This window comes from Myotis brandtii, unplaced genomic scaffold (assembly GCF_000412655.1).
Source record: "Myotis brandtii unplaced genomic scaffold, ASM41265v1 scaffold237, whole genome shotgun sequence".
NCBI classification, from domain to species: domain Eukaryota; kingdom Metazoa; phylum Chordata; class Mammalia; order Chiroptera; family Vespertilionidae; genus Myotis; species Myotis brandtii.
The window spans coordinates 4,313,585-4,336,500 of NW_005358943.1; the positions used below are offsets into that span (position 1 = coordinate 4,313,585).

Sequence of the window (22,916 nt, forward strand, 5' to 3'; positions counted from 1 at the left end):
TTCTGTCTCTGAGGCAGGACTCTGCAGTTGTGTTCTTGTAGTGAGGTAATTACCTTTTAGTAACAGCATGAAAACTGGTTGCAGACAACATGCCCTGTAATTTGGGCCCTTTCGGAGGTCAGGTTGACTATCACATTGTTGATTGCTGGCACAGCTGGGGAGGACACCATCAGTGAAAAGAGGCAAAATCAAATCCCTGGATCGTTTCCCTCCCTGGGAGGCCCCTCTCTTTCCTGCAGGGATTCCTCCTTTTCACCAGCCAGTTGACTAATCTGAGTTAGCTCATAACTAAAGTCTTAATTCTTAACGTTCTCTGAGAATATTTCCACTTTAATAAAATTTTCTGAAGGCTAATAATTCTCAATATTCAGAAAATTTATATGTTTGTGGGATGACAGGCTATGAAATTAATTTTGGGGTAGAAGAGCTCTAATTTTGGCCCTCCAATTTATACACTAAGGAACCTCTTCATCGCCTGCTGAAGTCCTACAGAGCATCAGTTAAAAAGCACTGGGCTAGATCCCATGAAGTAAGAACATTGTATTCTAAAAAAATCGATCTAGACGTAACTTAAACAAATCAGAAATGACTTCCAGTATACAGTTATGTTAAATCACCCCCTATGAAGTACAGAGAACTACTAGTAAAAGAGGAGAGACACAATGAAAGCACTATGAAAAACAAGGCTTTTTCTTCTTTTTTTTTTTTTTTTTTTTTTTTTTTAGCATGCCAGGACAGAGGCATTGAGGCAGTTACTGGCAACAATTGACATAGAATGAAGCAAAAACTATGAAATGATCTGAATGAAAAATAAACATATGCAAATGATCCAGCCCTTAGGAGTTTTTATTTTTTCCTGTTGTTTAACTTTATCTCTTGTATACACCAAAGTAAAGTGAACTTATCCTTACTGATTTAATGAGGTGTTATGATTTTATATGAATGAGTTTGGACTGTCTATCCTTGACTTTCTTAGGTCTCAGTATCACAGATAGATAACATTACACCTGTGTTTCGGTTCCTGATAGAGCTTTGAGGGAGCTCTAAAGAAAGAGTCATAGTTCTAGGGGGAATTAAAAATCATTTCAGATTTTCCCTGATAGACTTTCAAAGACTATCAGGAATGTTACAAGATCCAGGGTTTAAATTATACTATCATAATTATCTGAATATATTATCTCTAAATGCCTGGGTTTAACTTAGCTTTTGATGAGCAACCATAGAGACCTATAGTACAAATCTAATTTGTCTTTCAGGAAGCAAGATCAGTGGACACGGAATAACATCAAATCTTATAAGGATGACCCATTTTGGAGACATACAGGCTATGTAATGGCACAAATGGATGGGCTGTATCTAGGAGCAATGAAGAAGGCTGTATTAAAAGGGGAAAAGGTAAGATTTTTAAGAAGCTATTTTATTAAAGATATATGAAAAACGTGAGGAAACAAAAAACACCCAACCAGAAGAGCAAAAAGAAAAAAGAATCCAAAAATATGAAAATAGTGTAAGGAGCCTCTGGACAACTTCAAGCGTACCAACATTCACATTATGGGGGTTCCAGAAGAAGGGAGAGAGCAAGATATTGAAAACCTATTTGAAGAAATAATGACAGAAAACTTCCCCTTCCTGGTGAAAGAAATAGACTTACAAGTCCAGGAAGCTCAGAGAACCCCAAACAAAAGAAATCCAAAGAGGACCACACCTAGACACATCATAATTAAAATTCCAAAGGTTAAAGACAAAGAGAGAATCTTAAAAGCAGTAAGAGAAAAGTGTTTAGTTATCTACAAGGGAGTTCCCATAAGACTGTCAGCTGATTTCTCAACAGAAATTTTGCAGGCCTAAAGGGATTGGCAAGAAATATTCAAAGTGATGAAAAGCAAGGACCTACAACCAAAATTACTCTACCCAGCAAAGCTCTCATTTAGAATTGAAGATCAGATAAAGTGCTTCCCACACAAGGAAAAGCTAAAGGAGTTCATAACCACCAAACCAGTATTACGTGAAATGTTGAAGGGTATTCTTTAAGAAGAAGAAGAGGAAGAAGAAAAGGAGGAGGAGGAGGAAGAAGAGGAGGAGGAGGAGGGGGAGAAGGAAGAAGAAGAAGAAATATGAACAATAAAATGACAACAAATACATATCTAACAATTTAATCTAAAAATCAAAATACACGGAATCTAATGAACAAAATAAACTAATGAGTAAAATAGAATCAGAGGCATGGAAACATGTAATAGACTGATGAATCTCAGAGGGAAAGGGGGCGGGGGGGGGGAGATTAACCAAAGATCTTATATACATATGTGTATTTCCTATGGACACAAACAGTAGGGTGTTGAAGACCTGGGGCAGGGCAGGAACTGGGTGGAGGGAGGCAATGGTGGTGGTGGTGGAGGGGGGACATCTGTAATACTCTCAACAATATTTCTTAATTTAAATTCTTTATTGTTTAGAGTATTACATACTTTTCCTCCCACTGACCTCTCCCAGGCTGCCCCCACCCCCAAACAATAAAGATTTTTTTAAAAAATCAGTGAAGACCCTATAATTTTTAAAGTTAAATAATTAGATTGGGACTTTTGTTTTTGTTTTTTTGTTTAAAATGTCTTTTATGTTTGTCCTCCCACCACCTGTTCCTGAAAACCAGTTTGTATGTAGATGCCCAGCCCTGGGCTACTCTGGTGGATTGAATCTTGCTGGAGCAATGCTGTCTAGTTAGCACAAAGTTCATGTTCAAGTCTGATCATTGCTTGAGGGTTAATGCTGCCAAGTCAGTTCTATGTTAAACACAGAATCAAAAGCATCTTAGTTGACTGTTTTTACTGTAAAGCAGTGATTCTCAGCTAGGGGCGATTTCCCTCCAGAGAATATTGGGCAATGCCTGGAGACAGTTTTGGTTGTCAGAACTAGGAGGTGCTATTGATGTGTAGTGGCTAGAGGCCAGGGATGCTGTTAAACATCCTGCAATGCACAGCCCCCCCCCCCACCCCCGCCCAAGAAAGAATTATTATCACTAGTGCCAAGACTGAAAAAACCTGGAGAGGCATGCTGTCTTGGGAGAATCTCCCAGACTGTGGATATTAAAACATGCTAAAATACCTCATAAGCTATAACGTTAAAAAAAATCATCATTTATAATAAAATCTAGTGCACCTGTTACATTAGAGACCCTTCACAAAGGAATGATTTAATGGGTCCCTAATGAGAGAAACACTAGAAAGTGACACCTGTTACAAATCAGTGTTAAGAGCGCGCTCTGTTTTTTCCCAGCCCATGACCCTGTTCCAGATTCAGTTCCTGAATGCTGTTGGAGATCTGTTGGATCTGATTCCCTCATTCTCTCACACAAAAAACTCCAGCCTGGATGTTTTTAAGAGATGGGACCAAGGACACTGCTCTGCTCTTATCAAGGTGAGACACACAACAGCCTTTCTCTTTTTCCTGGTTCTGGTCCACACAGACTTTTTCCGTATGACACCCAAGTATGTCAACATCTCATCACTGCTAGGGCTGTAGTTATAGATCAGCTCATGGGTTCCTCTATTGTGGACTTTAAGGACTAGAAGGAACTGATGGAGGGAATTGGCTGTACATGATGTTTCCTCTGTTCCTTCCACCATTCTTCCCATGCTGTATGTACGTACCACTCCCACTTTCCAGAATCTTCCATTTAGCATGCTAGCTCAGAGTCTTTTTTGTGCACATTAAAGGTTAATTTCCGGTAATAAATATAGCAATAGACACCTGAATTGACATATCCTGTACACTTGTTTCACTTGTAATCAGTTATTGATATATAACTCCCTGTATACTGACTGTATAGCAGTGGTTCTCAACCTTCCTAATGCCGCGACCCTTTAATACAGTTCCTCATGTTGTGGTGACCCCCAACCATAAAATTATTTTCGTTGCTACTTCATAACTGTAATTTTGCTACTGTTATGAATCGTAATGTAAATATCTGATATGCAGGATGTATATAGGCGACCCCTGTTGAGAACCGCTGCTGTATAGGATGGTGTCAGTTTGTGTCACAGTTGTGTTAATCATTTATGACAAATATCTGTATGTTACTTGTAGTCAGTTATCTATATCATTCACTATGATTCTGACTATAGGTTCTTCCTGGATTTGAGAACATCTATTTTGCTCACTCAAGCTGGTACACATATGCAGCCATGCTCAGGATATATAAACACTGGGACTTCAACATCAAAGATAAAGACACCAGCAGTAGTCGCCTCTCTTTCAGCAGTTACCCAGGTAAATAAATTTAGAGGGACATCTGAGTACTATTTCAGGATGAAACCCTGGTGATTCAAAGTAACTGGAATGGGAGAAGTGTTTAGTGGTTAATAAACATTAATGAAATTTAATTTTCAGAATGCTTTTTGAAGAAATATGGCTTTAATGCTTTTTTAATAGAATAACATAGGCTAGCCAGTGTGGCTCAGTGGTTGAGTGTCAACCCATGAACTGGGAGATAGAGGCTTGATTCCCAGTCAGGGCACATGCCTGGATTGTGGGCTTAATCCCCAGTAGCGGGCATGCAGGAGGCAGCCAATCAAGGATTCTCTCTCATCATTGATGTTTCTGTCGCTCTCTTCCTCTTCCTTCCTCTCTGAAATCAATTAAAATATATTTTAAAAAAATAAAAAGAATGACATAAACTTAGTTAATAGAGTTGACAAAAATTACTTCAACAAATGCAACTGAGTTATTTATTACGTACAAGGCTCTTTCTATGCTCTGCCATAGAAGCAAAGATGAGCAAGACAGATCCTGCTCCCCTTATCTCCTTGAGGATCTGTCTCTGCTTCTCTTATTCATGGCAGTATGCACAGCACCTAACCTAGTGTGTGCACCTGTAGTACTTAATACATTTTTGTTGAATGAATGTGTAAGCTTATAAATGTGACACTGACAAGATAAATACAATACAGATAAGACTAATATTATTACTGGAAAGGAGGCCAACTGCTCAGCTCCCACTGACTGTTGTCACCAGCAATGTGAAGATCAGTGTTTCCAGATCCTCCAACTTCTCAAGAAAAAAACAAAACCCACTGTTTGATCCCAAGAAAGTACATCTGCTAGCTGGAATTGCCCCCTCAATTGCAGATTTGCAACCTCTTCAGGAAACATCATGAGCAAAGGCAAGGGGGAAATTCTTACCAAACACCTGAGAGTCTAAGGAGGACGTGATTTGGGCACTTTTGACCTTTAATTACATATCTGTAACTTGTAGGGTAGTTATACCAACCACCTGTCATATCTATTTATCGCTCGTTATGACTTCCTATGTGCTCCTGTTGTCCTAGCCAGAATACTTGCGGGATAATTACCTAGTAAGAATTGCCAGAAGAGCACTCCCAAAATTGTACTCCAGCACAGAGGAATAGAAAGAACAACAGTAATCCTTTGCGATACATTCATCAATATTACAAAAGGATTTACTGTCCCCAGCACACCCAGACTTATCTAAGCCGATCTCATGCTCCGTGTGCACCAGAACCCCAACTGACTCCATGCAAATAGAGGTGGTTCGGCCAAGGAAATGCATTACTATAATAACCCCATCTTAATCTAGAAAGGATTTAAGCGATTCAGTAGCTTCATAGGCTCAGTCTTTTTTAATCTGTTTCCCTTTACCCTTGGGGAAATTGTTTCACCTAAAGATGCTAACATGAAATGTCCTGCGGAAGTCAAAAGCATACCAAAAGTACACCAGGTGCTGATAACCTCCACAGTGCTCTTAAGCCTGGCCAGTGAATTTCCAGCTGCCTTCCCCCTCCAGCCCCCTGAGACCAGGCAGGCTAGAAGTACTGGGGCATCCTGGCTGCAGCCAGTGTGTCATGTGTACCTAATTTAGGAAGCACCTTTCCAGAAATTTTCTAAATATCTTTCTAGTACCTAAGACCAGCCAGCATGGTAATGCCATCCAAGTGGGGCCAAGCTCAGACAGGCCCCACTTGGGTCCTCGTCTCTGTATCTTTCATTTGGGGGAGCTTTTTCCCTCTACCCACACCCACAGGCAAGTTCAACAAGATGCCATGAGGACTATGAGGGGGTCCTGGTGAGTAGATCTTTTCTGCTGGCGCTCAGAGTGTAATTTTTATATCATTGAGCTGACAGAATGTTGGTAACATGATGAGTTTGGGTGAGTCTCACGTCAGACACAGCATGTGTTCTGGGCTCTAAGCTACCCGAGGTCATGCTTACCCTTGGGCTTCAGCATGTGTTCTCATTGCAGGGCCACCTTCCTTCTACTGCACCCAAGGGCAGCAGGGGAAGTGACTATTGATCTTCGCTTTGTGTGCACCACTGCTGTCACCTCATCCCGCTGCAGTCCTCTGGGGAGAGCTGGGCCGGGCCACTACAAGGGCTTTGGAGCAACTTGCTCCACAGCACAAATGAGCCTTTCAACAGATTTCATGCCTTTAGTTAATGAGGTGGCCTCCCACTGTCACAGGCCAGTCTTAACCTGCTTGGATATTCCTTGTGTGATTGGAACTGCTCTTCTGGCTCTGCCCACAGGCTCTCACCTAATTGTGCCCACTGGTGGGGGTGTGTGAAAGGTGGAGGTGTGTAAAGAGATCACAGACTAGGAATGCAAGGGTTACGGCTGAAAGAGGCAAGAGCAGAGAGTTGGAAAATATGCTGATCTATGCTTATGCTAAAAAATTCTGAATTTAACTTTAATGACCATAAATAATCATTCACATTTCTCTTAACATTCTGTGTAAGACTTGAATTTGTGGTCATTATTAACAAATCACAGTAAAGACCTTTGAGACCGTCATAACAGCCAGTATTCACAGGTGGCACCATTGATATTGCAGAGTCATTAAGTAAATGGTGACAGGGAACTGCAGAGGCAAAGAAATCCATGTTGTTTCAGTACAAGTCGGTTACAGAGTCCTGGCTTTGTGAGCAATAACAGTATTGCTACCTTTTTCTCATGGTGGGAGATAGATAATATAGAGAGGTGATACTTGGACACTATAAAGAATCTTTACATGCACTGATTGGACAAATACATTTTCTCTACCATTAATAAATCACTATATCTTACGTAGGCCCATGAATTTTAGAATATATTTCTTAATGTAATTGTTTATAAAGGCAGGGGTCCTGAAAGACATACTTGCCTGAGGTTCTGAAAACTCTAAGGAAGGTGGCCCTGGATAACGTTATTCTAGAAGTTTTCCATCCCTCACAAGGGTTTTGAATAGCAAGGGCTATTTTACCTAACAACTGATAAGGCTAAGGAAGATAAAAGCCCCACACTAACCCTACCCCCAGGAACACCATCCACAGTGTTGAAGGAAGTAAGAGATGGAGAGAAATCCCATAGGGAATGACAGCCACTGAAAAGGTAGCCAATACCACTGTATGAAGACCTCATCACAAAGGTCTACTGATTTCAACTGCCTGCAGTCCTTCAACAGATTCAAAGAAAATCAGTGTTACTAATACTGAGTCTTCCAATCCATGAATATAGTATCTCTACTTATGTAGATCTTCTTTTATCTGAACAATGTTTTATAGTTTTTAGTATATGGGTCTTACATACTTTTAATTCATTTGAATCCTAAATAATTTCTGATGCTCCTGTAATCAGAATTGAATTTTTTACTCCTTATTAATCAATAAAATAGTATCTCTACTTATGTAGATCTTTTATCTGAACAATGTTTTATAGTTTTTAGTATATGGGTCTTACATACTTTTAATTCATTTGAATCCTAAATAATTTCTGATGCTCCTGTAATCAGAATTGAATTTTTTACTCCTTATTTCAATTGTTCATTGCTTATATATATGCATTTATTATCTATTGCTACATAACAAGTCACCCTAAAAAATTAGTGGCTTGAAAAGACAATGATCATTTAGTATCTCATAGTTTCTGTGGATCAGGAATTTAGACAGGGCACAGTGAGGATGGCATGTTTCTACTTCACTATAGCTGGGGCTCCTTGGAAGACTCACAGACTGAGGGGCTGAACTCTCTATAACTTAACTGAAGCTGGAAGATACATTTCCAAGGTGACTCACATGGTTGACAAGGTGTGCTGACAAATTGGTTCCCACCACTTGGGCCTCTCCACAGGACTGCTTGAGTATTCCCATGCCAAGGTGCCTGGCTTTCCCCAGACCAAGTGATCCAAAAGAACAGAGCAGAAACAGCAATGCCTATTATGACCTAGTCTCAAAAGTCATATACTGTTACTTCCACCACATTCTATTCATTAGAAGCACATTATTATGATCAACCCACAGTCAAAAAATTTGTGGAAAGATAAAAATCACCACAGTATAGAAATAAGATTTGTTTGGTACATTTACTATTTATCCTGAGAACTTTCTAAATTTATATATCAGTTCTAATAGCTTTTCTATAGATTTATTGGCTGCAAATTGCCACACTTTTTGGCCTTGTTTTAACTTTCCTGTCTCAGTTTCCCTATTCCTCCTGCCTTAGAATCCTGTAACAGGTTGATGCTCAACCACTGAGCCACACTAGCCAGGCTTTCATTTTTCAAATAAAGAAACAGGTTGCAAGAAGTTAAATAGCATGCTCAAAATCATACCACTCAGAGTTGGGGACTGGGATTCAAAATAATATCTCTAACTATAAATATCCATTTCCCCACCCCACTCCAGAAATGGTTCCATTTGCATTTAAGTTAAATGATTAAAACTGAAAAAGCCATGAACTCAAAGGGCTACCTGTCACATCAGGTGGGTGGAGTGTTTGCGTGGGAACAAAAGCTGGAATCTATTCAAAGTGTTTTAATTGAGGGTTCCAGTAATGATTATCTACATAAGGCTTAGGCTTCAAGCTTAATTATCTGTCAGAGAGGCTCTCTGGCATGCACTTAGTGTATTTCACCAGCATGCATGTGTTCCTACTTTGTATTACATCCAGGCACCTCATCACCTCCCCCACACAGATATACCCACCCCATAAACTTAAAATTTCCTATGGAGCTTGCAAAAAAATGCAGATTCCTAATGCCATTCATAGAAATCCTATTCAGTTGATCTGGGCATTTGTATCAAGGACCCTAGGTGATTCTAACATACTGGGTCCAAGCCCATCCTTTTCGACTCTGGCAGCCCTCCTAGGCTGGGTAGCAAAGAGTTTGCTCAGCCTTTTCCTGTTGGAAGATAAAAGAATAGTCTCAAAGCACCAAGATAATTTAGTGAAGATTCCTTCATAATCCATAATGTTATTACTTTCATAGTTATAAAACTGCCTATGTATGTTGTTAATATTTTAATGTACTATTACTTTTATTAATTTCACATTACTTATTTTATGTTGTATACTTTATTTTGTTTTTTAATATATTGTTATTGATTTCAGAGAGGAAGGGAGAGGAAAAGAGAGAGAAACATCAATGATGAGAGAGAATCATTGACCAGCTGCCTCCTGCACTCCCCCAACTGGGGACGGAGCCCACAACCCAGGCATTTGCCTTGACCCAGAATCGAAACACAGTTCACAGGTCAACATTCAGCCATGGAGCCATGCCGGCCGAACTATGCTAGATATTTTGGACATAAAGCTGAAATATATACAATCTGTGAGTTAATACATGCCAAGCAAGATTCATGTCTTCCACCTTTAAAAAGTAGAACCAAGGGAGGAAAAGAAATAAAAGTAGAACCAGGGCACCTATTCCAAAGGATTATAGATAGATTTTATAGCACTTAATTTTCTACTTCCTTAAGTACCTTTTCTTTTGTTCTTTATGTCCTCTTTGTCACCATCCCAGGACACTAATGACTTCTGCCAGGCCACACCTGCCTTGATCACCGTTCCCCACCTAGCTCAAGAAGCTTCCTCCCTTCTATCTTTCCAGAAATCCCACCTTATTTTCCCTACTTTTCTTGACTAACTGGTCATAAGGTGATTTTCTCCAACTCCACCCTATCTAAACATGCAACTCCCCATGACTCACTCTCTCCTAATTGCTTCTACTGCATTTGCTCCATCATGTGTAAATGTCATCACCATTTACATGACTACGTATCTGCTCCCATCACATTACTCAGATATATGGAAGAGTGAGAAAGGCAGAGATTTGGTCTTAGATTTATTTCTGATAATGCTGTTTATTCGCTTTAAAATAGCAAATTTTTAAAAATAGTTCATCCTATATAATAAAGATGTAATATGCAAATGGTCGTTATGCCAAGAAGCGTAATGACCGACTGCATAATGACCGGATCACAGATCAGCAGAAGGGTGGGGCAGCGAGCTACAAGCGGGCGGCAGAGAGCTACAGGAGGGGGCAGGGCAGCAAGCTATGAGGGGGAGGCGGGGGGAGCTACAGGAGGGCGGAGCAGTGGGCAGAGAGCTACAGGAGGGCGAGGGCGGGGCAGTGGGCGGAGAGCTACTGGAGGGCAGCAGCGAGCTACTGGCAAGCTACTGGCACACAGATTTGTGCACAGGGCTACTAGTCTAAAAATAATAATAAAACATAAAAATAGCTCATCTAATCAATCTTTTGTGAAGATCAAATAATGGTATCTATTCTTCTAAAGCAAGGTATCTGGTGTGTGGTAGGCACACAATAAATGTTAGTCACCACCATCTTCTCTTCTATAGTGATTTATCGAGCACCTATCATATGTTAAATCCTTTTCCTTTGGATCAGAAAAAGTAGGGAGTTTCATGCTATGGGAGAAATAGAAAATAGTAAACAAATAATATAAAGAGCCAGAGTCCATAATGACCAAAAGCTCGACCTAACACCGGAAGTCAGTGCTGGCGACCTAGCACTGACTGCAGCCAGTGCTGGGGCAGTGACCCAGCATTGACTGCCGAGGGGGCTGCGGATTAGGCCCAGAGAGAGGCCTGCAGAGAGAGAGGCAGGGTCTGATCTGCAGCCTCAGTGGCAGCTGTTGATCAGCCGTTGCCTCTCTCTTTCTCTCCCGGCTTCACCAGCAGCCATGCTTCTGTTTCTCTCCGGGCCTAAGAGCTGATTGGCATAGAAACCAACCAATCAGAACCAAATCTGGGTGAAGTGTGAGGAGCCAATGGCTGCCTAGGAGGCAGAGCTTTTGACGCTGACTGGCATAGAAACTGACCAATCAGAACCTAATCTGGGTGAACTATGAAGGGAGAACCTAAGGTGGGGGGTGAGGAGGGGTTTTAAGAGCAACAGCTGTTTGGTGTAAGGTGTAAGAAAGCAGTTCAATTTTTTAATGACCACTTTGGCAGTACAGTGGGGCCTTGCCTTACGAGTTTAATTTGTTCCGAAACCGAGCTCATTAAGGAGCTTGTTAAGGAGCTCGTTAACTCAAATTACTCTGTCAACTCAATGCAAAAAATAGGCTGAGAGATAGCTGGTATCTCAAAAAACTCGTTAGTCAGGACACTTGTAAGTCAAGGCCCCACTGTATAGTGCATATGGCTGGCTATCAGTCCAGATATAGGGATTATGTGTTTTTGTCTGCCAAGAGCATCTCCTCCTGCTGAAAAAGGTTTCCCCCCTCCCCCATTTAAGCAATCCTATCCTATATAATATATCTATACTAATAAAAGGGTAATATGCTAATTAGACCGGGTCAACCGGCCATCTTCCAGACGTCCGACTTCCTTCTGGACAAAGCCATGGTAGTGGGGGCCGAGGCAGAGGCAGTAAGGGGCAATCAGGCTGGCAGGAGAGGGCAGTTGGGGGCAAGATCGGGTCGGCAGGGGAGAGCAGTTAGGGGCGAGATCAGGCTGGCAGGGGAGGGCAGTTGGGGGTGAAATCAGGCCAGCAGGGAAGGGCAGTTGGGGGCAACCAGGCCAGCAGGGGAGGGCAGTTGGGGGTGAGATCAGGTCAGCAGGGGAGGGCAGTTAGGGGCGAAATCAGGCCGGCAGGGGAGGGCTGTTGGGGTGAAATCAGGCCAGCAGGGAAGGGCAGTTGGGGGCAACCAGACCAGCAGGGGAGAGCAATTGGGGGCAACCAGGCCAGCAGGGGAGGGCAGTTAGGGGTGAGATCAGGCCAGCAGGGGAGGGCAGTTGTGGGCAACCAGGCTGGCAGGGGAGGGCACTTGGGGGCAAGATCAGCTCAGCAGGGGAGGACAGTTAGGGGTGATTAGGCAGGCAGAGGCAGTTGGGGGCAAGATCAGGCCGAGGGGAGGGCTGTTGGGGGTGAAATCAGGCCAGCAGGGGAGGGCAGTTGGAGGCAACCAGGCTGGCAGGAGAGGGCACTTGGGGGGCGAGATCAGCTCAGCAGGGGAGGGCAGTTAGAGGCAATCAGGCAGGCAGGCAGGTGAGCCAGCAGTCCCAGATTGCGAGAGGGAAGTCCGACTGCCGGTTTAGGCCTGCTCCCCTCGGACATCAGTAGGACATCCCCTGAGGGCTCCCGGACTGCGAAAGGGCACAGGCCAGGCTGAGAGAACCCCCTGCCCCCAGTGCATGCACTGGGCCTCTAGTATAATATAAAGTAGATAAAATAATTTATTACTTGCCAAAAACAAATTTCATTTTGATGTGGATGATAACAGAATGTTGATTAAGTATAAACCCACCTTCTATTTATTCCATATAAGCTTTAAGAGACCTGTTCTAAAAAAAAAAAAGAAGAAGAAGAAAAGAGACCTGTTCTTTCTTGTGTAGCGGAACCCCTGCAGGACATTTGGGGTCCACAGCACGGGTTTCCTGTGTTTGAATACATAATAGTATGAATCCTCCATTGACCACATTCCTACGGCAGGATTAAGCAGAAATGTCTTCAAGAAATACTTACTTGCCTGATTGATGTGGCTCAATGGTTGAGCATCAACCCATGAACCAGGAGGTCACATGGGTTTGATTCCCGGTCAGGGCACATGCCTGGGTTTCAGGCTCGATCCCTAGTAGGGGAAGTGCAGGAAACAGCCAATTGATGATTCTCATCCCTGATGTTTCTCTCTCTCTCTCCCTCTCCCTTCCTTTCTCTGAAATCAATAAAAGCATTAAAAAATACTTACTTGATTGAGGAATAATCACTGGCAGGAGAAGCGGGAATTGATGGTACCAGTTAGGATCTTGGCGAGAAGAGAAGCAAATAAATGCCATTCTGGAAGGTGGGAGGATGGGTCCATTACGGAGTTGATGAAATAAACAGCTGTAGGATTTCGTGTCCTGGGATAACAGGGCACCCACAGGCTTCCTTTTCATAGAGTGAGAAAGCAGAAGGTTCTCCTGCTACATACAGCAATGTGAGAACAGGGGTTCTGGTGGAGACGCAGAGGAGAGCAGAGGTGGGCAGGAAGAGCAGTCTTTGCTTGCACCTTTTTAAAAAGCTCCTGAGAGCCCAGCCAGTGTGGCTCAGTGGTTGAACATCGACCTATGAACCAGGAGGTCATGGTTCAATTCCCAGTTGGGGCACATGCCTGAGTTGCAGACTCAATCCCTAGTGTGGGGTGTGCAGGAGGAGCTAGCTGATCAATGATTCTCTTTCATCATTGATGTTTCCCTCTCTCTCCCTTCCTCTTTGAAATCAATTTAAAAAAAAAAAAAAAGCCCCTGAGGGAATTCCGTCTCTGGGCTGGAAACCGTTGCACAGTGCTTGGTTGGTGCTTTCCATAGGTCTGAGAAGTGATACTGCCTCTGTTCAGCAGTGGGTGCAAAGTTGTTACTTTTTCTTTTTTAAAAACAGGAAAGAACAGAGAGTTCCCAAAGTGTCCCATCCCTCTGTGTTAAAGTCAAATGGCAGCAAGGCATTTTAAAGCAATGTCGTAGAGTTGGATTACTATTACTGTATGTTAACTATTGAAGGTTATAGCAAATAACCTTCAAAACTTTGTGGCTGGAAACAGTATGTGAATATTACTGCGTTTGAGTCCACAGGGTTGCCAAGTGATTCTTTCTAGAGAAGTAAACTGGCACATTCCCTGCATCTGTGGTTGGCTGTGGGTTGGTGGGCAGCTCTACTGTTCTCGGAGGAACTCTTGCACATTTGGGGTTGGTTGGCTGGCTAGAGACTGGTCCTCCTCCATGTGGTCTCTCACCCTGGAGACCAGGCAGACTGGGCTGTTTGCACAGCAGTAACAAGGTTACAATAGAGTGAGCAGAAGTGTGCAAGGTCTCTGAGGGCTCGCCTCAGGACTGGCACATTCTGTTAGATGAAGCAAGTTCCAAATCCAGCCCAGATTTCAGAGATGGGGAAACAGGCCCCTTGATGGGAGATGCTGCAAAGTTTAATGGCAGGGAATATGGGCAAGAGGGAGCAGTGCAGAAATGCAGCACAGCTATTTGTACAAGCATGAGTCATATCACTGACCCTGCGTTGTGCATTATTTACGTCTTTGGTCAATGCTGATGCTAGCTACCCTTTTGGAAAAAAGTGGTGTGTTTTGGTCTTTGCAGCTCTGGAGCAATTCATGCATGAGGTGTGCAAATGGGTTCATTTTGAGTGCACTGATAGGCTAATAAGGGTAAACATTTCTGGGTTGTGCTGAGCAGTATCTAGTGGCATCAGAAGGTAGTGGTCACTGTTTACTTTTCTGATTCAAGTGGGTGTTTTGTTTTTTGTTTTTTTTATTTTTATTTTTTGTTTTTGGTCTTGATCCCTTTTAGTTCTTAATTAAATTAAGCAAGAAGCTTACTATGAAATGCTATTTGCAGGGTGGCTTTTATACTGGAGTGTTTTACTTTCTCCTGATCTAAAATGGTCCACCTTCCAACAGAAACAGACTTATACATAGAAAAAACAAACTGCTGGCTGCCAGAGGGGAGGATGTTGGGGGACTGAGTGAAAAAGGTGAAGGGATTGACAGGTAGTTACAAAATAGTCCTGGGGATGTAAAGTACAGCGTAGAGAATATAGTCAATAACACTGTAATAACTGTATGGTGCCAGGTGGGCACTGCAAATATCAGGGGGACACTTTGTAAAGTATATGCTGTACACCTGAAACAAATACAAAATAATATTGAATATAAACTGTAATTGAAAAAAAATTTTAATTAAAAAAAAGTCTACCTTCCAAAACTGCCCATTGCAGATATGAGCAAAAATATAATTTTACACAAAGAACATTTGTTTCTCTTATAATGCAGTATTTCAGGACTTGGTCCCCTCTCTGTGCCTTTTCCTTTTTTTTTTGAAATTGTGCCCTGACCAGGAATTGAACCAGTCACTTCTTGGTTCATGGGTTGCCGCTCAACCCCTGAGACACACTGGCTGGGCTCCTTTTTTTAAAAACCTTAAACTCTAAACTATAGAACTGGACTCCTTGACCAGAAGGTTTACAAGCCAGTTTATCTTTGTTCTAGAACTCTGGGTGGCCTACATTTTTCCATCTTTAGTCAAGTCTTGCTCTTGAATGAAAGATTACTCCTTACATGTTAGTATTGTTCACTCGCCCTCTTGTGTCCATAGAGATTGTAGCACTCTCTGTGGGGTGAATGAGCAAGTTTATCATGCAGAAATACAGCATTTTCTGCTTAGAGAGCGTACTCGCGGCTGCCAAATATGGTTGTACAGCTTAGTAAACACTGGGAAACAACCCAGTGTTTACTAAGTAAACACTTAGTAAACAACTGGGAAAGGTCATTGAAACCTCTGCACATTTTACTTGTTAAGCCATGCATCCTATGTCCAGGCTGTATCTTCCCAGAGGGGTTGCCGATTAAAATCCATTCAGGGGTGCCTGCCATCCAGGCTTGTACCACCTGGAGTGAGCAACATGCTCTCCTGTATACGAACTTCTGTACAGCCTTGTGGAGGCTCAGATGAGTTAATTGGAGACTGCTGTCCACACGTCACTTTCCTACTCAGAAATTAAAATCAGACTGTTAGAGCTGAATGACATCACTTAGCCCCAGGTTATCAGAGGAAGGGATTAAGGAACAGAGGGGCAAAATTATAAGTGGCAAATTGATTAGTGGTAATACTGAAATGTGGCCTTCTGGCTCCCAGTTCATGCTCTGAAGTCTTACTTTTAGCTTCAGGTGACCCCTGTATTTGACCCCACATTACCTATCCAGGTGTTTGCTGAGTGAATGACGACCCAACTGTATTTCTAATGTTTCTTTGCCCCCACCTCCCAAAACTCCCACTCTCCATGCCATATCTATTCCTACTATACCCCTTTGTTCATATTTGCTGTTCCTACCTGTAATGCTCACTGCTCTTTACCTGGTCAATGCTTAGTTCCAGGTCCACTTCCTCCGAGAAGCTGTCCTCCCCCAGCCTTCACTAAGCCAGAAGAGGAAGGGCCATGAGGCTGAGCACAGGTGTTCAGGTTTAGTTGAAGAGCAGTGGCAGAGATGGCTGTTTGATCTTGAATAGATGCCCCCACCTCTCTGAGCCTCATTTTGCTCTGCCCAATTATGAAAGCATCGGACTACATTGGTGTTTGTTGCTGAGTGTATGGCATGAATAGTGCTGGTGAGGTGGTATTAAGTGGTTCGTGGACAAGTATTTTGGGCATGTTAGTAGAAATGAATTTGTTTCATTAAACCCATCGTTCCCTAAATATTATTATACTAGAGGCCTGATGCATGAAAATTCATGGAAGAGTAGGCCTTCCTTCCCCCAGCTGCCGGCACTGGCTTCCCTCCGGCACCCGGGACCCAGGCTTCCCTCCTCCAGCTGCCAGTAGGCACCCAGGACCCAGCTGGCTTCCCTCCGGCCCCAGCGTCATCAGGAAGGACATCCGGAATGACGTCCGGTATAATTAGCATATTACCCTTTTATTATTATAGATGTGACAAGGCTAGATATTTTAAGTTTGAAAGTTGATTTAAGGAAAACTCTGATGTAAACAAGTAGTAATCATGTGACAGAAGTGGTAAGTATCAAAGTGTGGAGGTTTGTGAAGCTCCAGAGGAGCCTATACCCAGCTTCTCACTCTTGCTTGGGCCCTTCTCATGATGGTTTAGCAATGAGTTTGTTATCACTGTTAGCAGCTGATGACAGTATATCTTCTCTCCTTGTTACAGCTGCATCTGGTATTCCCTGATCTTCACCACACGGATTGTGGTATAAAGTACAAAACAGGTCTTTAAAAAAAGACTTGTGGCTTCCCTGAGCTTTGTGTTGCCTCCATCGTTTATAAAAAGCATTGACCCAGAGTGTTCAAAACCATGTTCACTTTTATAAATGTAGATTTTTATTTCTAAAAGTCACTTAGACTCCTTATGTAAAATTTGGAAATACAAAGAAGCAGAAAGAGAAGAAAGGCGGCATCCATATTCTTACAATCCAACAATGAACCCTGTTTATATCCCTCCACAATTGGAAGTTGTCCTGCAAAAAATCCTAGCAAGTGGGGATCTATTTCTGTTCAGCGTTATGGGAAATTGGAATATTCCTGATTTAACATATTTTTGTCATCACAAATCATAAAATCAAAAAAATGTCAATGCGGAATCCAGGGATGGGGTCCAATGGCATGCTTATCAGCAGCAGTTAAATAACTGCCACAGAGGTGACCCGTTCTGGGAGAGGCTACTGCAGGTCAAGGGTAATAACTACTGATATTCTTTGCAACGTGCATTAAGTGTCTGAAGCTCTTTGCTAATAACGGTGGCTAAATATTTCACGTGTGTGTATGCTGACTTGCCGATTTGTCTCTCCTGCAGGGTTTTTAGAGTCTCTGGACGACTTTTACATTCTTAGCAGTGGTTTGGTACTGCTGCAGACCACCAACAGCGTGTATAATAAAACCCTACTAAAGCTTGTGACGCCCGAGGCTCTCCTGGCCTGGCAGAGAGTCCGTGTGGCCAATATGATGGCCAGTGATGGCAAGCAGTGGGCAGAGATATTTTCAAAGTACAACTCTGGTAAGCGGCCCCGCAGAGTACCTTTTCAGGAATGTACATATGTTTGGATTTCGAGTTAACCAGTAAAGCCTTACCCATGCCCTGCTTCCTGTCTCTCCCATTTCTCAGGCACCTATAACAATCAGTACATGGTCCTGGACCTGAAGAAGGTCAAGCTGAGGCACAGCCTTGACGCAGGCACTCTGTACGTTGTGGAGCAAATTCCTTCATATGTAGAATATTCTGAACAAACTGATGTTCTACGGAAAGGTATCTTCTTCATACTAGAAGTCGGAAGGATGATGAGTGTGTGTGTGTGTGTATGTGTATACATGGTGGGGAACATGTGGTGTGTGAGTGTATGATGGAGGAGCGTGTGCTGGGGAAGAAAGGATGGGAATGCCACTGCTAGTTACACTGGGAAAGAATTTCCAGGTTCAGCACAATGTATAAAACCTGCACCTCGAACTCTTAAGTGACCGTGTGTAGACTGGGACAGACCAGGCATTCACCATCTTATGACTGTCATGGCTCCAATATTACCTCCTCTCCTGGGTTCCCGAGTTAAGCTTTTTAGTTCAATTCAGTGAATATTTATGGGAGCGCCATGCTGGCCCAGGAACCAGAAAAGTACAGATGCAGGAACAAAATCCCTGACCTTTAGGAACTCACAATCTGGTAGGGAAGCAAGGGACAGAAAGCAGCCATTTTAGCACCCAGACACCAAAGAACGATGATAAACAGACTTAACTAAAGATTTCACAAACCCCAGTGGTGAAACCAAAGGAGCCGTTATCAGTGGGAGGAGTCAAGGGAGGTGGTTCTGGAGGACAAGAACGTAGCCCAGATGTTGAAGCCCGGGTTTTGGAGTCACACTGTCTCGATGTGAATCTCTGCTCCTCAGAATCTCAGGCAAACTATTCACTCTCTCCAAGTCTCACTTTCTTCATCTGCAAAACATGACAGTAATGGGACAGGTCCACAGTCAAATTTTTAATTTTGAATTCTCAAAATCTCAAAACTCTAAAACCAAGGTTTGTTTGTGTTTTGTTTTGTTTTTTGTTTTTTTTTTTGGGGGGGGGGCAGGTGTCCCTAATCACTTGATAGCAAAAAATGACCTGATCTGAACTTATTTGGAAGCAAGAGCTTGAACCGTCTATTTATATCTTTGTTCCCTCTTCTCTAGAGAGACTGTTTATATATTAGGCTACAGAAATATCACTCTTTGTGTGTGTGTGTGTGTGTGTGTGTGTTAATCCTCACCCGAGGATATTTTTACATTGATCTTTCAGAGAGAGTGGGAGAGAGAGGGAAAGACAGAAGGAAATATGGATGTGAGAGAACCGCATCAATTGGTTGCTTCCTGCCCTGACCAGGGCCCAGGCTGGGGAGAAGCCTGCAACCAATGTACGTGCCCTTGACCAGAATCAAACCCAGGTCCCTTTAGTCCGCAGGCAGATGCTCTTTACACTGAGTCAAACCTTAGTGTGGAAGATCACTCTTTGAATACTAGGTGCTTCCCACAGAGACTGCAATGCCATATCTAATATATGTATGCCGTTGCTGTTCTAAAATATAAAAAAAAAAACCCTGAATTCTGCCCTAACCAGTTTGGCTCAATGGATAGAGCGTCGGCCTGCGGACTCAAGGGTCCCAGGTTCGATTCCAGTCAAGGGCATGTACCTTGGCTGTGGACACATCCCCAGTAGGGAGTGTGCAGGAGGCAGCTGATCAATGTTTCTCTCTCATCGATGTTTCTAACTCTCTATCCCTCTCCCTTCCTCTCTGTAAAAAGTCAATAAAATATATTTAAAACAACAACAAAAAAATAAAAACAAAACAAAACAAACACCTGAATTCTGAAACACATCTGGCCCCCAAGAGTAAACCTTTATAATTTCACAGGGTTGTAAAAAAGATTGAGAAAATTCTTGTAAATTCTTGAGCACATTGCTGGATTTATGAGCACACACAGTAAGTCCTCGCTGAATATTTGTTGAATAAATGAAACTGAAGATGATGTTTGACTGGGGGTTTAAAGCCCAAACAGGAGCTCACTAATTTGACAAGGGGAAGGGTCAAGCAAATGAAGCGTGAGAACTGGTGTGACTGAGAAACTATTAGCTTAAGATAGCCAAAGGAAAGGCTATGAAGTGTAAGATAGGTAGTCAGGGGAAAATATCAGCCTTGTATAGCCTGCTAAGCAGTTTAGCCTTTATGCTTTAGGACATGGACGTTTCTGAAAAGGGAGGGTAGACTGGAGATCAGAGAGAAGACAGGAGATCAATTAGGAAACTATTGAAATAGATGGGCTGACGGATGAGTAGGTACAGAACCAAGATAAGGTATCGACCCTGGGGATCATGGCCTGGTCCTCAGTTTCCCAGGTCCCCAAATCAACTTTGTAATGACGCCTGGAGTGAGCCATCTCAGCAGGAATGGCTCACATCAATGACGTGTACACTATATGCATAAAGCAGAATTAAGGTGGAAACTTCCATTGCCAAGCAGATATGACCGGGGACCAGCCCCAGCGGTCCAGGGGTTCCCAAAGGTGTGGACGGAGTCGGCGAAGAATGTTTTACACGGCGACAGCATTCAGAACTCTCTAGCTCTCTTTAGTCTCCGTGGATCTTCCTGTGCCTGGCTGAAGCCACAGAGAAAGATCCTGAGGCAAGCTGAGCCTTTATTTTTATAGTCAGAGGTAAACAAGGTAGTGGTTACCAAAGTTACACTGTTCTTGTGAGTTTCACTTGTTTACACTGTTCTTGTTTCACTTGTTTTTGTTCTTGTTGCACTTCCCTCAGCCCATTAGCTTTCCAGGTAAGATCTAGGGAGCGTCATAAGGTCAAGCCTAATTATGCTTAAGAGGACTGTGCCTTCTAAGCTGGGACTTGTTTGTGACTTTGCCAACAGGTCAGTCTGAGGCTTAACCCTATATCGGCTCCCCACAGTAGACGAACGTCCTTTTTGGGGAAGAAAAAGTCACCTGAGAAGTTAAATCATTAGTTGGTTACTTGGTTAGCATGACAATTCGAAACTGAGACCCTCGTGGTTTGACCTTGAAGGCTGGTCCATCCAGCTCTTAAGAGCCTGACAGTAACAGCAGGCCTCCAAAGAGAGATCTCTGAGTGGTGATGTCCCTATGTTGACTGATCATCCAGGCCAGTATAATCTGGGATGTTCCTGAAATGATTTTACTATGGTTGTGTCACATGTTTGATGCTTAGTGACTAGTGGCCTTGGCACACTTCCCAGTTTTGAATGAAGCTGAGCCTTTCTGAATGCTTAGCAGTGGTTCTCAACCTTCCTAATGCCGCGACCCTTTAATACAGTTCCTCATGTTGTGGTGACCCTCAATTTCATTGTTACAAATTGAACATAATTAAAGCATAGTGATTAATCACAAAAACAATATGTAATTATATATGTGTTTTCCAATGGTCTTAGGCTACCCCTGTGAAAGGGTTGTTCAACCCCCAAAGGGGTCACGATCCACAGGTTGAGAACTGCTGGCTTAGAGTCAAAGGAGTTGAAAGCCTACTGGAACCTTAAAGATCATCTATCTCCATTCCCCTCATATTACTGACTCTCCTATTCCCTCCCACTGCTAAAAAAAGGAAATGAAAACAAAGAACAAACAAAAAAACAGATGTTAATTAACTACTTAAGACCTAGTTGTTCAGCCCTGAGCCTAGAATCCATCCACGTTTTCTGATGCCCAGCACTTTGTTCCTCTACTTTCCTGGCATATTATATTCCCTGTTCGGACCACGTTGTGAAACCATCTTTTGGCATTTCACTAACCAAGTCCACTGAAATGAGCTCCCCAGACCACTTGGTGTTATACTTCATTTTGCTCTATAAATGCTAAGGTTATTTCCTGGTTAAGAGATTGCTTTAAGAATTTTGGGTGAAAACCAAAGAATTCTGGTGCTCTTTCCCCCTAATGGAATAATCTAGAGGTATACCAATTCTGTAAATTATAATGAGTGGTTTGACTGCCAGGGTTCACAAAGTTTTATTTTTTATATAATGTCAATATCATGTAATTACACACCTATGCCAGGTTTCAAAAGAAACTACCATAACATTTCTTTTGTTCCCTCTCTTTCCTTTTCTGTCTCCCTCCCTGTCAATCCTACTCTTCCTTCCCTTCCATTCCAAATCAGGATATTGGCCTTCCTACAACGTTCCTTTTCATGAAAAAATCTACAACTGGAGTGGCTATCCATTGTTAGTTCAGAAGCTGGGTTTGGACTACTCTTATGATCTGGCTCCACGAGCCAAAATCTTCCGGCGTGACCAAGGAACAGTGACCGACATGGCATCCATGAAATATATCATGCGATACAACAGTACGTAGCACATTTCTCAGGAATCATTCTTCAAAACTCCTTTTCTTCCCCATGGATAAAGAATCCATGTAAGTTTATCATCTCTGTATTAGAAGGAATTTAAGAAGTTAATTATTTTGTATTCAATTCATATTATAAATATTTTATACTCAACAAATAAAATTTTGTCAACCTTCATAAAATGACAGGGGAGAGATTCTATAGATTTTTTTTTAATTGAAAACTTATATGTGAAACACAGAAAAACCCATATGATGTACTTTTTTTTACTATCACCCCTCATCCCCCAAACACAGGTTTCTTTCCAAGGACAAAAGCAGCCAATAAAACAAAAATTATTCATAAATACTTTATTTTTTAACAGTATCAAAATCAAATTTGTAATTATTTTGTGGAAAAAAAATTGATGCACATTTATCCTGTTAATCTTTCATCCACTCTTCACTGTGCAAGGTTCTTGAGAACAGGCTGGGCCTGGAGCAGGGAACTTACAGTTGCCCCTTCCTAGTACAAGCCAAAGGAGACTTCTGTATCCGGGAGCACACTGGGCTGCAGAGGCCTCTCTGATTATCTAGCTTTTAACAGGTCCAAAAATTTTATTGTGGATCAGTGTTACCTCAGAATAGTCTGTGCTCACTCTTGTCCCAATCTCTGTTTCCTAGATTATGAGAAGGATCCTTACAGTAAGGGTGATCCGTGCAACACCATCTGCTGCCGTGAAGATCTGAACCCATTTGACCCAAGTCCTGGAGGTTGCTATGATACGAAGGTAACATGCTACTGACTTTTGAATTT

The 22,916-nt window shown here is 42.5% G+C and overlaps 2 protein-coding genes across 3 annotated transcripts in view; one reads left to right on the forward strand and one right to left on the reverse strand.

The window, feature by feature from the left end:
- PLBD1 (phospholipase B domain containing 1) overlaps nt 1–22,916 on the forward strand; it is a 46,942-nt gene that overhangs the window by 20,884 nt on the left and 3,142 nt on the right. For both annotated transcript variants that reach the window (XM_014540191.1, XM_005866795.2), the window contains exons 4-10: nt 1,257–1,395; nt 3,274–3,414; nt 4,122–4,266; nt 17,584–17,784; nt 17,893–18,033; nt 21,936–22,121; nt 22,784–22,890. In XM_014540191.1, coding sequence (XP_014395677.1) covers nt 1,257–1,395; nt 3,274–3,414; nt 4,122–4,266; nt 17,584–17,784; nt 17,893–18,033; nt 21,936–22,121; nt 22,784–22,890 — 1,060 coding nt within the window. The remainder of the gene's footprint in view (nt 1–1,256; nt 1,396–3,273; nt 3,415–4,121; nt 4,267–17,583; nt 17,785–17,892; nt 18,034–21,935; nt 22,122–22,783; nt 22,891–22,916) is intronic.
- Nucleotides 18,073–22,916, reverse strand: part of ATF7IP (activating transcription factor 7 interacting protein) — a 122,470-nt gene continuing 117,626 nt past the window's right edge. The window contains exon 14 of the mRNA XM_014540190.1: nt 18,073–18,713. Coding sequence (XP_014395676.1) covers nt 18,681–18,713 — 33 coding nt within the window. The 3' untranslated portion in view covers nt 18,073–18,680. The remainder of the gene's footprint in view (nt 18,714–22,916) is intronic.